The sequence below is a fragment of the Erythrolamprus reginae genome, chromosome 1 (assembly GCF_031021105.1).
Source record: "Erythrolamprus reginae isolate rEryReg1 chromosome 1, rEryReg1.hap1, whole genome shotgun sequence".
Classification (NCBI taxonomy): domain Eukaryota; kingdom Metazoa; phylum Chordata; class Lepidosauria; order Squamata; family Dipsadidae; genus Erythrolamprus; species Erythrolamprus reginae.
The window spans coordinates 421,708,485-421,721,685 of NC_091950.1; the positions used below are offsets into that span (position 1 = coordinate 421,708,485).

General features: G+C 41.6%; 1 protein-coding gene across 1 annotated transcript in view; it reads right to left on the reverse strand.

The window, feature by feature from the left end:
• ULK2 (unc-51 like autophagy activating kinase 2) overlaps positions 1 to 13,201 on the reverse strand; it is a 161,999-nt gene that overhangs the window by 114,453 nt on the left and 34,345 nt on the right. The window contains 1 exon segment of the mRNA XM_070735424.1: positions 748 to 780. Within this exon segment, the coding sequence (XP_070591525.1) occupies positions 748 to 780 (33 nt within the window).

A 13,201-nucleotide genomic window follows, 5' to 3' on the forward strand; every position in this document is an offset into this window, starting at 1 on the left:
CTATCTATCTCATCCATCCATCCATCCATCCATCTATCATATGTCTACCTACTTACTTATTTATTTATCTACCTACCTATCATCTATCTGTCATCTACCTATATATGTTGGTATGTATTTATGTATTTATGTATGTATGTACGTACGTACCTACCTACCTACCATCTACGTATGTACGTACGTATCTACCTACCTATCTAACCTATCCATTGATCAATCAATCAATGTTCTGGAAAAGTGGCAAACTTTCATTTTTAATAAGGTGAAAACCGTGGGAACTCTAGAATTGGTTTTTTCCAGCTTTGTGCCAATATGACATATCCTAACAAAATGTTATTTGAGGAACTTTCCTGCCTCGGGATTCTTTCTGCTATGCATGTATTACTTGGAACCCTGATAGTTTATTATAAACAATACAATGGTAACACATTTTCATGGCTGTTCTATGTTTGGCAAAACAATGTATAGATAGATGAATAAAAAAAAGAAAAGGACTTTTAATAAAGAATATCAAATATTAACCCACATATATATAAATCACATTTAACTATGCACCGGAACCCAAAATCTGTGGATGAACAATATTTTTGGGTGGATTGTCATTGGTAGTGTACATATCTAATAATTTTAGAATAGTTCAATTGATCGCTAGATGGTTTAGGGGAGGCTAGGAAGACGTTAGGATGACAAAAGGAAAAAATAACTCAAATTTAGCCACCAAGAAATTCAAATCATAAATATACACACCTCCATTACTAGAAAGACCGAGTTGGGCATTTCCTGAAAGAAAGACAGAAAAAGAAACATCTCATTAAACAAGAATAACGGAAGATTTCCTACAATAAATAATTCCTTTTCTCCCATTGATCTAAAATTTAATTTAATTTGATTTATTTAATTTATAGGTCGGCCGCCTCCTTCCAGAAATGCATTGTTCAGAGATATCAATTTTAATTTTTGAATTGGCATGATGCTCAAGCTTCCAAATAAAACAATGAATGTCCAGAAAACAATAAGGTCCAGGAGGGAAGTGTTTTTAATAGGAAAGTGAACACAAGAACAAGGGGACACAATCTGAAGTTAGTTGGGGGAAAGATCAAAAGCAACGTGAGAAAATATTATTTCACTGAAAGAGTAGTAGATCCTTGGAACAAACTTCCAGCAGACATGGTTGGTAAATCCACAGTAAGTGAATTTAAACATGCCTGGGATAAAAATATATCCATCCTAAAATAAAATACAGAAAATAGTACAAGGACAAACTAGATGGACCATGAGGTCTTTTTCTGCCGTCAGTCTTCTATATTTCTATGAATGTTTTTAAATCATATTAGAGCTTTTTAAAGTCTTTTTTAGGCATGGATTTTTAGATGTACAGTATTTGTTGTATTGTTCCTGATGTGTTGTGAGCAGCCCCCGAGTCCTCGGAGAGGGGCGGCATACAAATCCAATCAATCAATCAATCAATCAATCAATCAATCAATCAAATAAAGCTTTAAAAAAGACAAGCAGACTGACATGGATGCGGTTTTGCATGACAAACCGCCAAAGAAGCAATTAGAGTTTGATATAGAATAGAATAGAATTTTATTGGCCAAGTGTGATTGGACACACAATGAATTTGTCTTGGTGCAGATGCTCTCAGTGTACATAAAATAAAATATACATTTGTCAAGAATCATGTGGTACAACACTTAATGATTGTCATAGGTGCCAAATAAGCAATGAAGAAGCAATATTAATAAAAATCTTAGGATATAAGCAACAAGTTACAGTCATACAGTCAACATGGGAGGAAATGGGTGATAGGAATGATGAGAAAAACTAGTAGAATAGAAGTGCAGATTTAGTAGAAAGTCTGACAGCATTGAGGGAATTATTTGTTTAGCAGAGTGATGGCGTTCGGGAAAAAACTGTTCTTGTGTCTAGTTGTCTTGGTGTGCAGTGCTCTGTAGCGACGTTTTGAGGGTAGGAGTTGAAACAATTTGTGTCCAGGATGCAAGGGGTCAGTAAATATTTTCCCTGCCCTCTTTTTGACTCGTGCAGTATACACGCCTCAATGGAAGGCAGGTTGGCAGCAATTGCTTTTTCTGCAGTTCTGAGCAGTAATGGCACAGCGGTTAGAATGTTTTCAACATAGAATCATGGGCTAGAAAGGGACCTTAGAGGTGTCCTAGTCCAACTCTGAGTCAAAGGCAGGAGGCCTGACAGCATCCTGGACAAGTCGCTGAACCATCTCTTCTTGAAAACCTCTCATGCGAGTGGTGCTTCATGGGCATTTGTCCATCTCTCTCGTGGGTCTTGGTTTCGAACAGGCCGCAGTTTGGTAATGTGTTAGAGTTAGGGCTTGCAGTTGGTTAATGTTACAGACCCTGGACATAAATTGTTTCAACTCCTACCCTCAAAACGACGCTAATAGAGCAGTGCACATCAGAAAAGCTGGACACAAGAAGAGTTTTTCCCCAAATGCCATCACTCTGCTAAATAAATAATTCCCACCAAAGTGTCAAACTATTTACTAAGTCTGCACCATATGACTGTATGACTGTAACTTTTGTTGCTTGCATCCTTACAATTTATATTAATATTGATTGTTTACTGATTGCTTATTTGTACCTTATGTCAATCATTGTTTTTTACATCATGATTCTTGACAAATGTGATTCTTTTGAATCAAACTGAATCGCGATTCTTTTATGTACACTGACAGAATATGCACCAAAAACAAATTCCTTGTGTGTCCAATCATACTTGGCCAATAAAAAATTCTATTCTATTCTATTATTCCTGGAGGGGTCTGTAATATGGTAAATGATTTAGCTTTACTAGATAAATGGTCAAAGCAATGGAAACTGCAGTTTAATGTTTCCAAATGTAAAATATGCACCTGGGGAAAAGGAATCTTCAATCTGAGTATTGTATTGGGAGTTCTATGTTCTCTTCAGAAGAGAAGGATTCAGGGATAGTGATTTCAAAATGGGTGAGCAGTGTGGTCGGGCAGTAGGAAAAGCAAGTAGGATGCTTGGCTGCATAGCTAGAGGTATAACAAGCAGGAAGAGGGAGATTGTGATCCCCTTATATAGAGCGCTGGTGAGACCACATTTGGAATACTGTGTTCAGTTCTGGAGACCTCACCTACAAAAAGATATTGACAAAATTGAACGGGTCCAAATATGGGCTACAAGAATGGTGGAAGGTCTTAAGCATAAAACGTATCAGGAAAGACTTAATGAACTCAATCTGTATAGTCTGGAGGACAGAAGGAAAAGGGGGGACATGATCAAAACATTTAAATATCTTAAAGGGTTAAATAAGGTTCAGGAGGGAAGTGTTTTTAATAGGAAAGTGAACACAAGAACAAGGGGACACAATCTGAAGTTAGTTGTGGGAAAGATCAAAAGCCACATGAGAAAATATTATTTCACTGAAAGAGTAGTAGATCCTTGGAACAAACTTCCAGCAGACGTGGTTGGTAAATCCACAGTAACTGAATTTAAACATACCTGGGATAAACTTATATCCATTGTAAGATAAAATACAGGAAATAGTATAAGGGCAGACTAGATGGACCATGAGGTCTTTTTCTGCTGTCAGTCTTCTATGTTTCTATTCTATTGTATTCTATAATAGAATTCTTTATTGACCATGTGATTGGACACACAAGGAATTTGTCTTTGGTGCAGATGCTCTCAGTGTATTTGTATTTATTTGTATTTGTATTTATTAGATTTGTATGCCGCCCCTCTCCGAAGACTCGGGGTGGCTAACAACAATAAAAAAGACAATGTAAACAAATCTAATATTAAAAATAATTTTAAAAACCCCAATTTAAAGAACCAATCATACATACAAGCATACCATGTATAAATTCTATAAGCCTAGGGGGAAGGGAAAATTTCAATTCCCCCATGCCTGACAACAGAGGTGGGTTTTAAGGAGCTTGCAAAAGGCAAGGAGGGTGGGGGCAACTCTGATATCTGGGGGGAGCTGGTTCCAGAGGGTCGGGGCCGCCACAGAGAAGGCTCTTCCCCTGGGTCCCGCCAAACGACATTGTTTAGTCGACGGGACCCGGAGAAGGCCAACTCTGTGGGACCTAACCAGTCGCTGGGATTCGTGCGGCAGAAGGCGGTCCCGGAGGTATTATATAGATTTGTCAAGAATCATGTGGTACAACACTTAATGATTTTCATAGGGGTCAAATAAGCAATGAAGAAACAATCAATATTCATAAAAATCTTAGGATACAATCAACAAGTTACAAACAGTCCTAAGTGGGAGGAAATGGGTGATAGGAATGATGAGAAAAAACTAGTAGTAATAGTAGTGCAGACTTAGTAAATAGTTTGACAATGTTGAGGGAATTATTTGTTTAGCAGAGTGATGGTATTCTATTCTATTCTATTCTATTCCTATCCGATTCCATTCCATTCTATTTCTAATTTTAAACAGAGGAAATTTCTTCTATAGAACAAGGGTCTCCCCAACTTGTGGACTTCAACTCCCAGAATTCCTCAGCCAGCACATGTTCTGGCTGAGGAATTCTGGGAGTTAAAGTCCACAAGTCGTAAAGTTGCCAAGGTTGGGGAGACCCTTGTTCTACAGCAGGGGTGTCAAACTCAAGGCCCATAGGAGCCGGATCTCGGCTGCTTAGATCTGCTACAGCACTGACCACGAGGATGCTGCAACGGTTGTTAAGTGTGAAAAACGGACCCATTTTTTCTGTGCTCTGGGTAACTTCAAACCGTCACACAACAAATGGTTGTGAAGTCGAGGGATTTCCTGTATTAACTTTGGAGTAAGGGATCAAAACCCACCCAGACCTTGAGACATCATGTGGCCATTGTGTACTATCACCTCCCAGTTACTCATTGATGAAGAGTCAACAGTCCAGGGAAGGCTGCTGGGATGGACTTCAGCTCCCCCACGTGCAAAGGGGGCTCCCCCAATAATGACACAACTTTTCACTTAGCTGGAAATTTCCCCCCCCCCCGGGGGGGGGGGTTGTTTGCACAGAAACACACATCCTTTGTCACTGAGTTATGGTCCTTGCTTTGCAAACACAGCCGTTGGCCTTCCGTGTCCTCAAACGTCCTATTCTGAATTTCTTCATCATCATCATTATTTTAAGCGAATGATTGTCTATCTACCGCAGTTTGAAGGCCACACACTCTGTGGCTAAAGATATTCTACTCCCCCTCCTCACCTGAAAAGAATTCTGTTCCAACTGCCAGTTGCCTTATATTAACAAGCTCCAATGCTACCCCTTCGCTAAACCGGGTGCGGGCGTGGACAGCATACGACTCTTCAGACTGTGGACTGGGAGTTTAAACGTTCTACTCCCTTCTCCCCACCTGAAAAGAACTGTGTTCCAACTGCCAGTTGCCTTATATTAACAAGATCTGATGCTACCCTTTGCTAAATCAGGTGTGGGCGTGGACAGCACACGACTCTTCAGACTGCGGGCTGAGAGTTTAAATGTTCTACTCCCTTCTTCCCACCTGAAAAGAACTCTGTTCCAACTGCCAGTTGCCTTATAATAACAAGCTCCGGTGCTATCCCTTCACTAAAACAGCTGTGGGTGTGGCTATTGCAGGATTGATTTGGTCTGCAAGGCTGGAGGTTTAGGCATTTTATTTCCCTCCCAACCTGAAAAGAACTGTTCCAACTGCTAGTTGCCATGTATTAACAAGCTTTGATGAGTGTTATATTAACTCTAAGGAGTTACACATTCTACATACATTCTCACGCTTTAAATGTCTAGGTATCAAACCCCATCATAACTCCTCATTTATTTTCAAGCTTTAACTGTCAATTTAGAAACATAGAAGACTGACGGCAGAAAAAGACCTCATGGTCCATCCAGTCTGCCCTTATACTATTTCCTGTATTTTATCTTAGGATGGATCTATGTTTATTCCCGGCATGTTTAAATTCAGTTACTGTGGATTTACCAACCACGTCTGCTGGAAGTTTGTTCCAAGGATCTACTACTCTTTCAGTAAAATAATATTTTCTAATCAAAATATTTCTTTTCTTTTCATTTCTTATCAAGCTCCATCACATAGTTCCACGGGTACCCAGCTATTAGTTATATATAAACCTGTCTGCAGTTGTACCATTCATTTCTCTAAAAATATAAACCATTCTGCCACAGAGAGGAGCAGAAACAAAGGGCACAATAACTGGGCATAATCTGAATTGCAAGGTCTAAAAGAAGGGAAACAGCTTACATAAGTGTTCTGAATAATACCAGCCACTGCAGAGCCTGTAAAAGAATACAAGCCTGGAGTTTTATGTCTAATGAGGCCTCTGGCTTTACTCTCATTTATTTTATTTTATTTTTTAAAAAAGAGATAAGACTCAGCACAGAAAAGAAGGCAGCTGCAGCTGAGGCTAGCAAAATGCATGTATAGGCAGCTGACCAAAGAACAATACAACCATATGCGGAGAGGGAGGGGGCACAGGATCAGTGGTTAATTCCAGGGGGTGATGGAAGGAGCGTGGTGGCCCGCCCTGGGACGAGGCTCAAAAGGGTCTCCTAAACAGGAGGCCCAACCATCAGCTGTTCAAGACAGGAAGGGGCCAGTGAGAGCATTCAGACCGTTCTATTCTCTTTCCTGAACAGCCCAGCCTACTAATATGCAGAGTCCCCTCATGACCAACAATATAATTTATGTATTTATTTGTATCCAGCTCTTTTACAGCCCTCTCTAAGTGGTTTACAGAAAGTAAGCATATGGCCCCCAACAATCTGGGTCCCCATTTTACCGACCTCGGAAGGATGGAAGGCTGAGTCAACCTTGAGCTGGTGGCCAGATTCGATCTGCCAAACTGCTGGCAGCCGGTCATCAGCAGAAATAGCTTGTAGTACTGCACTCTAACCACTGCACCATCAAGACTCAAAAAGGCAAGAACAGTCCCTGAGGAGTAGGACTACTGGGGAGTAAGGCTTGGGGATAATTGGCCGTCCCATAAACTGTTTAAGAGACAGACAGAAATTGACTCCATTCAATTCCAAATCTTGTCTTGGCAATTCAATCCTCCGCCTTTGTTCCTGTTTTTAACTTGGTGAGGTTTTCCTGCAAACTGTTCCTTGGCAGCTTGCCAAAGAAGAGCAAGAGGTGTGGGTGGGTGTTATCTGCTTTTTCACTAAAGACTCTTAGTCAGACTTGGACTTATTATTATTTATTAAATTTATATGCCGCCCCTCTCCGAAGACTCGAGGCGGCTCACAGCATATTAAAAACAGTATACATCAAGATATAATAATTAAAATTAAAAGAATTACATTTAAAAACTAAAAGGCCTATTAACATACACACATAACCATTCAAACAAACCCACTACAATAGTACCTCTAGATACGAGCTGCTCCACATGCGAGTATTCCAAGTTACAAGCCACGACGCGAGCGAAATTTCTGTTCGACACCCGAGCTCAAATTCGGGATATGAGCCGAGCTTCCACTAGGTGGCGCAAGAATCTCCTTGCTTCCAGTTATCTCGGCGCGAAAAACAAAGTCTAAAGGCATTCGTTCGAGATGCAAGTTGATTGACTTATGAGCTCGGGTCTGGAACGAATTAAACTCGTATGTCAAGGTACCACTGTATGTATATTCATTGGCCAGGGGGTAGAATCTAATGACCCCAGGCTTGGCAGCATAGATGAGTCTTGAGACTCTTGTGGAAGGCGAGGAGGGTCGGGGCAGTGTGAATCTCCGGGGGGAGCTGATTCCAGAGGGCCGGGGCCCCACAGAGAAGGCTCTTCCCCTAGGCCCTGCCAAGTGAGATTGTCTAGTTGATGGGACCTGTAGAAGGCCGACTCTGTGGGACCTGAGCAGTCGCTGGGATTCATGCGGCAGGAGGTGGTCCCGTAAGTAATCTGGTCCAATGCCATGTAGGGCTTTATAGGTCATCACCAACACTTTGAATTGAGTCTGGAAACCAACTGGCAGCCAGTACAGTCCGCGGAGGACTGTTAATGACAATAATCAAAAAGAAAAGACTAAGTTGACTTTATTTGGATTTCGGAAGACTGCCAATGCAAACGATTAGCAAGTTGTTAACAATAAAACGAGGTTTGTGAGAGGCCGTTCGTGCTGTGTGAGTTTATCAGGAAGCCTGGGTCAGAATAGAGCCAGAGGGAAAAGGGACCAATGCAAGCCTTAGGCAGGCCCCAAAGCACAGAGGTCAGCCAGAGAACGGACGGTCTCCACATCAAACGAGACCTGGAGTTGTACAGCAACACCAGCCTTCCCACGCAGATGTCCTCAAGATGCCATGCATGCTATATTTATTGTTACTATGGGGGCAGCAATAGAAACTTTTAAAAGGGAGCCAATGGGATTAAAAAATCCCACACATTATTTGGAGGAGGACGCCGTAAAACCCTCCCCCCAGAACATTGCAATTGTCATAATTACAAGTCAGTTGCCAAGGGCCTGAATTCTGATCACGAGACTTATGGGGATGCTGTCAATGGCCCTAAGTCTTTTTCTCTAGACTTTTCTCTAGGCCAGTGTTTCCCAACCTTGGCAACTTGAAGATATTTGGACTTCAACTCCCAGAATTCCCCAGCCAGCAAATGCTGGCTGGGGAATTCTGGGAGTTGAAGTCCAGATATCTTCAAGTTGTCAAGGTTGGGAAAGTACTGCTCTAGACGAACCCAAACCCTGCAGCCATTCTTCATACCTTTTACTCTCCAAGCCTTTAATCATCTTAATTGCTCTTCTCTGCACCTTTTCCAAAGCCTCAATATCTTTTTTTTTGTTTGTAGCATGGTGACCAAAACTGGATGAGATATTGCAGTGTGGCCTTACTGAGGTTTACCAAGGACTCGGGTTTTTTAGTTGAAGGTGCTTGTCAAAATCATGGCATCTCGGAATCGGCGACTGAATTTTTCTTGCCCCTCTTCTGTCATGTTAGGATTTTGAGAGCTTTAAAAAAATCTCTTATTACTAATCCAATTTGCTCTGAGAGAGAGAGAAGCAGGGGTCCCCAAACATAGAAACATAGAAGTCTGACGGCAGAAAAAGACCTCCTGGTCCATCTAGTCTGCCCTTATACTATTTCCTGTATTTTATCTTACAATGTATATATGTTTATCCCAGGCATGTTTACATTCAGTTGCTGTGGATTTACCAACCACGTCTGCTGGAAGTTTGTTCCAAGGATCTACTACTACTACCGAGTCTGCGGAGAGGGGCGGCATACAAATCCAATAAATAAATAAATACTCTTTCAGTAAAATAATATTTTTTCATGTTGCTTTTGATCTTTCCCCCAACTAACTTCAGATTGTGCCCCCTTGTTCTTGTGTTCTCTTTCCTATTAAAAACACTTCCCTCCTGAACCTTATTTAACCCTTTAACATATTTAAACGTTTCGATCACGTCCCCCCTTTTCCTTCTGTCCTCCAGACTATACAGATTGAGTGCATGAAGTCTTTCCTGATACGTTTTATGCTTAAGACCTTCCACCATTCTTGTAGCCCGTCTTTGGACCCGTTCAATTTTGTCAATATCTTTTTGTAGGTGAGGTCTCCAGAACTGAACACAGTATTCCAAATGTGGTCTCACCAGCACTCTATATAGCGGGATCATAATCTCCCTCTTCCTGCTTGTTATACCTCTAGCTATGCAGCCAAGCATCCTACTTGCTTTCACTGCCGCCTGACTGCACTGTTCACCCATTTTGAGACTGTCAGAAATCACTACCCCTAATTCCTTTTCTTCTGAAGTTTTTGCTAACACAGAACTGCCAATACAATACTCAGATTGAGGATTCCTTTTCCCCAAGTGCATTATTTTACATTTGGAAACATTAAACTGCAGTTTCCATTGCTTTGACCATTTATCTAGTAAAGCTAAATCATTTACCATATTACAGACGCCTCCAGGAATATCAACCCTATTGCACACTTTAGAGTCATCAGCAAATAGGCAAACCTTCCCTACCAAACCTTCCCCTATGTCACTCACAAACATATTGCCAAACCTGGGAACTTTAAGCCTTGTGGACTTAAATTCCCAGAATTTTCCAGCCAGTATAGCTGGCTGGAGAATTCTGTGAATTCAAGTCCACACAAGCTTTAAAGTTGCCAAGTTTGAAGACCTCTATTTTAGAGGGATTTTTTCCCCTCCTCCAGCAGCAGAAGAGTAAAAACCGCAGTGAATATTTATATAACACGGTTCTTAAAATATTTTTGAATCCCAAGTCCTGAGAATCGTTACGGTAAAACATGTTGTTCTAAAGCAGTGGCATCTCTCACACTTTTCTTTGCCAAGGATTTTTTTTTTTTTAAAAAGGAACTACTGGGTGTATTTTTTGGCCCAAGGTAGATGCTAGCCACAGATGGGATTCTAACGACCAAAAACTGCCTCATTTGTGGATGCTTCAATAAATATACAAAGATGATTGACGTGAAGACAATTGATAGCTCCCTGTTACTAGTAACGTCTTTTATTTACTTTTTCCCAACTTTATTTATTTATTTATTTTATTTATTGATTGATTGGATTTGTATGCCGCCCCTCTCTGGAGACTCGGGGCGGCTAACAGCAATAACAAAACAGCATATAATAATAATCCAATACTAAAAACAGTTAAAAACCCATTACAGTATTATAAAAACCAAACATACATACAGATATACCATGCATAAAATTGTAAAGGCCTAGGGGGAAAGAGTATCTCAGTTCCCCCATGCCTGGCGGCAGAGGTGGGTTTTAAGCAGCTTACGAAAGGCAAGGAGGGTGGGGGCAATTCTAATCTCTGGGGGGAGTTGGTTCCAGAGGGCCGGGACTGCCACAGAGAAGGCTCTTCCCCTGGGTCCCGCCAAGCGACACTGTTTAGTTGACGGGACCCGGAGAAGACCCACTCTGTGTGACCTAACTGGTAGCTGGGATTCGTGCAGCAGAAGGCGGTCCCTGAGATAATCTGGTCCGGTGCCATGAAGGGCTTTATAGGTCATAACCAACACTTTGAATTGTGACCGGAAACTGATCGGCAACCAATGCAGACTGCGGAGTGTTGGTGTAACATGGGCATATTTGGGGAAGCCCATGATTGCTCTCGCAGCTGCATTCTGCACGATCTGAAGTTTCCAAAAACTTTTCAAAGGTAGCCCCATGTGGAGAGCGTTATTATTACTTTATAGGTAACTCCAACTGATGAGCATAAGGCATAATGTTCCTCCCCCCTCCTACTTTTGCCACACAACAACCCTGTGAGGTGGACTGGGCTGAATGTGAGCGACTGGGCAAAGTTACCTAACTGGCTTTTATAGCTAAGTTAAGACTAGAACTCACCATCTCCTGGTGATTGGTCCATGTCACCCAGCCAACGTTCATACTTAATGTGGAACTAGAACTCACCGTCTCCTGGTGCTTGGCCCTACATCAACCAGCCAGCTTTTATACCTAAAATGGAACTCATAGTCTGGTGTTTGGCCCAAAGTCACTCAACCACCTTTTACACCTATGGGACTAGAACCTTAACACTTGCATTGGTGTGATGCCAACTGATCCACCAATTAAAAATTACAGATGGCAACTTTTCTTATTTTGTTGCCTGGTATTATTGTGGGCACTTCTAAAGAGGAGGCATTGAACTTAAACAAAGACATGGCTGCTAGCCAGGACCACAGGGTAGAATCACCACACCATCCTGTTCTGCCTGTTTCAGGTATTAAGAAGTGTTGTGGTCTGTAGTTCCTCTATATAGCATGTAGCATTAGCAATAGCATTTAGACTTATTTATATACCGCTTCATAGTGCTTTTACAGCCCTTTCTAAGCAATTTACAGAATCAGCTTCTTGCCCCCAACAATCTGGGTCCTCATTTGACCCCCTCGGAAGGATGGAAGGCTGAGTCAACCTTGAGCCGGTGGTGAGATTTGAACTGCTGAACTACAGCTAGCAGTTAGCTGAAGTAGCTTGCAGTGCTGCACTCTAACCACTGCACCACATCAGCTATATCAATCATCTATCAATCTATCTATCCCTCCATTCATCTATCCCTCCATCTCTCTCTATCCCACTCTGTCTGTCTGTCTGTCTGTCTGTTCTGTCGGGCTCTCCGGTAGAATCCTCCCAAAAATTCACAGGTACAAATTTCAGACACACACACATTTGAAAATTCAAAACAATGTTCTTTATAATGAAAAGTCACTTAAACCAAGCCCTCTTTTGGTATAGCAAAGAGCACTGGTCTCCAAACAAACTGGTAATTTGTACAAGTCCCTTATCAGTTCTGTGATACTTAGGTTGCAGCTGTGAGGCAATTCACGGTCCTTCTTCTTTCACAAAGTGAAACACACTTTGCTCTGGTTTAGTTTCAAAGCGGGGGAAAATCAGCACACAAAAGTCAAACGCAGCAAAGCAGGCACAAAACACAACGATCAGATAATCCTCCACAATGGCCAAACCCACAGGCTGCTATTTATAGCAGCCTCACTAATGACCACAGCCCCACCCAACCACAGGTGGCCTCATTTTCTTTGATAATAATCTCTCAGTTGTTGCTGCCTATGCATCGCTCTCCACATGCGTGGCTGTATCATTAACTCTTGTTCTGAATCCAAGGAGGAGCTAGATAATTGATCTCCTTCTGAGCTGTCTGCCACACTCTCCTCCTCCCTGTCACTCATGTCTTCTTGGTCAGAGGAGCCTTCATCAGCAGATTCCACTGGGGCAAAACAGGCCTGCAGCATGTGGATGTCTCCCCCACATCCAAAGTCCTTGGGGCAGGAGCAGGGCCAGAGCTAACCACAACACTATCTATCTATCTATCTTGCTCAAAAAAATAAAGGGAACACTTAAACAACACAATATAATTCCAAGTAAATTAAACTTCTCTGAAATCAAACTGTCCACTTAGAAAGCAACACTGATTGATAATAAATTTCATATGTTGTCAGCACATTCAACTTTGTACTGAACATTCAATGAGAATATTTCATTCATTCAGATCTAGGATGTGTTCTTTGAGTGTTCCCTTTATTTTTTTTGACCAGTCTATCTATCCATCCATCCATCCAGAACAGAATAGAGTTGGAAGGGACCTTGGAGGTTTTCTAGTCCAACCCCTATGCCCATAGTAGTATTCCATGTCAGATAAATAGTAGTCCAGTCTGTTCTTAAAATCCTCCCGTGTTGGAGCAGATACAACTTTTATCTCTCCATCTATCTCTCCCTCCATCT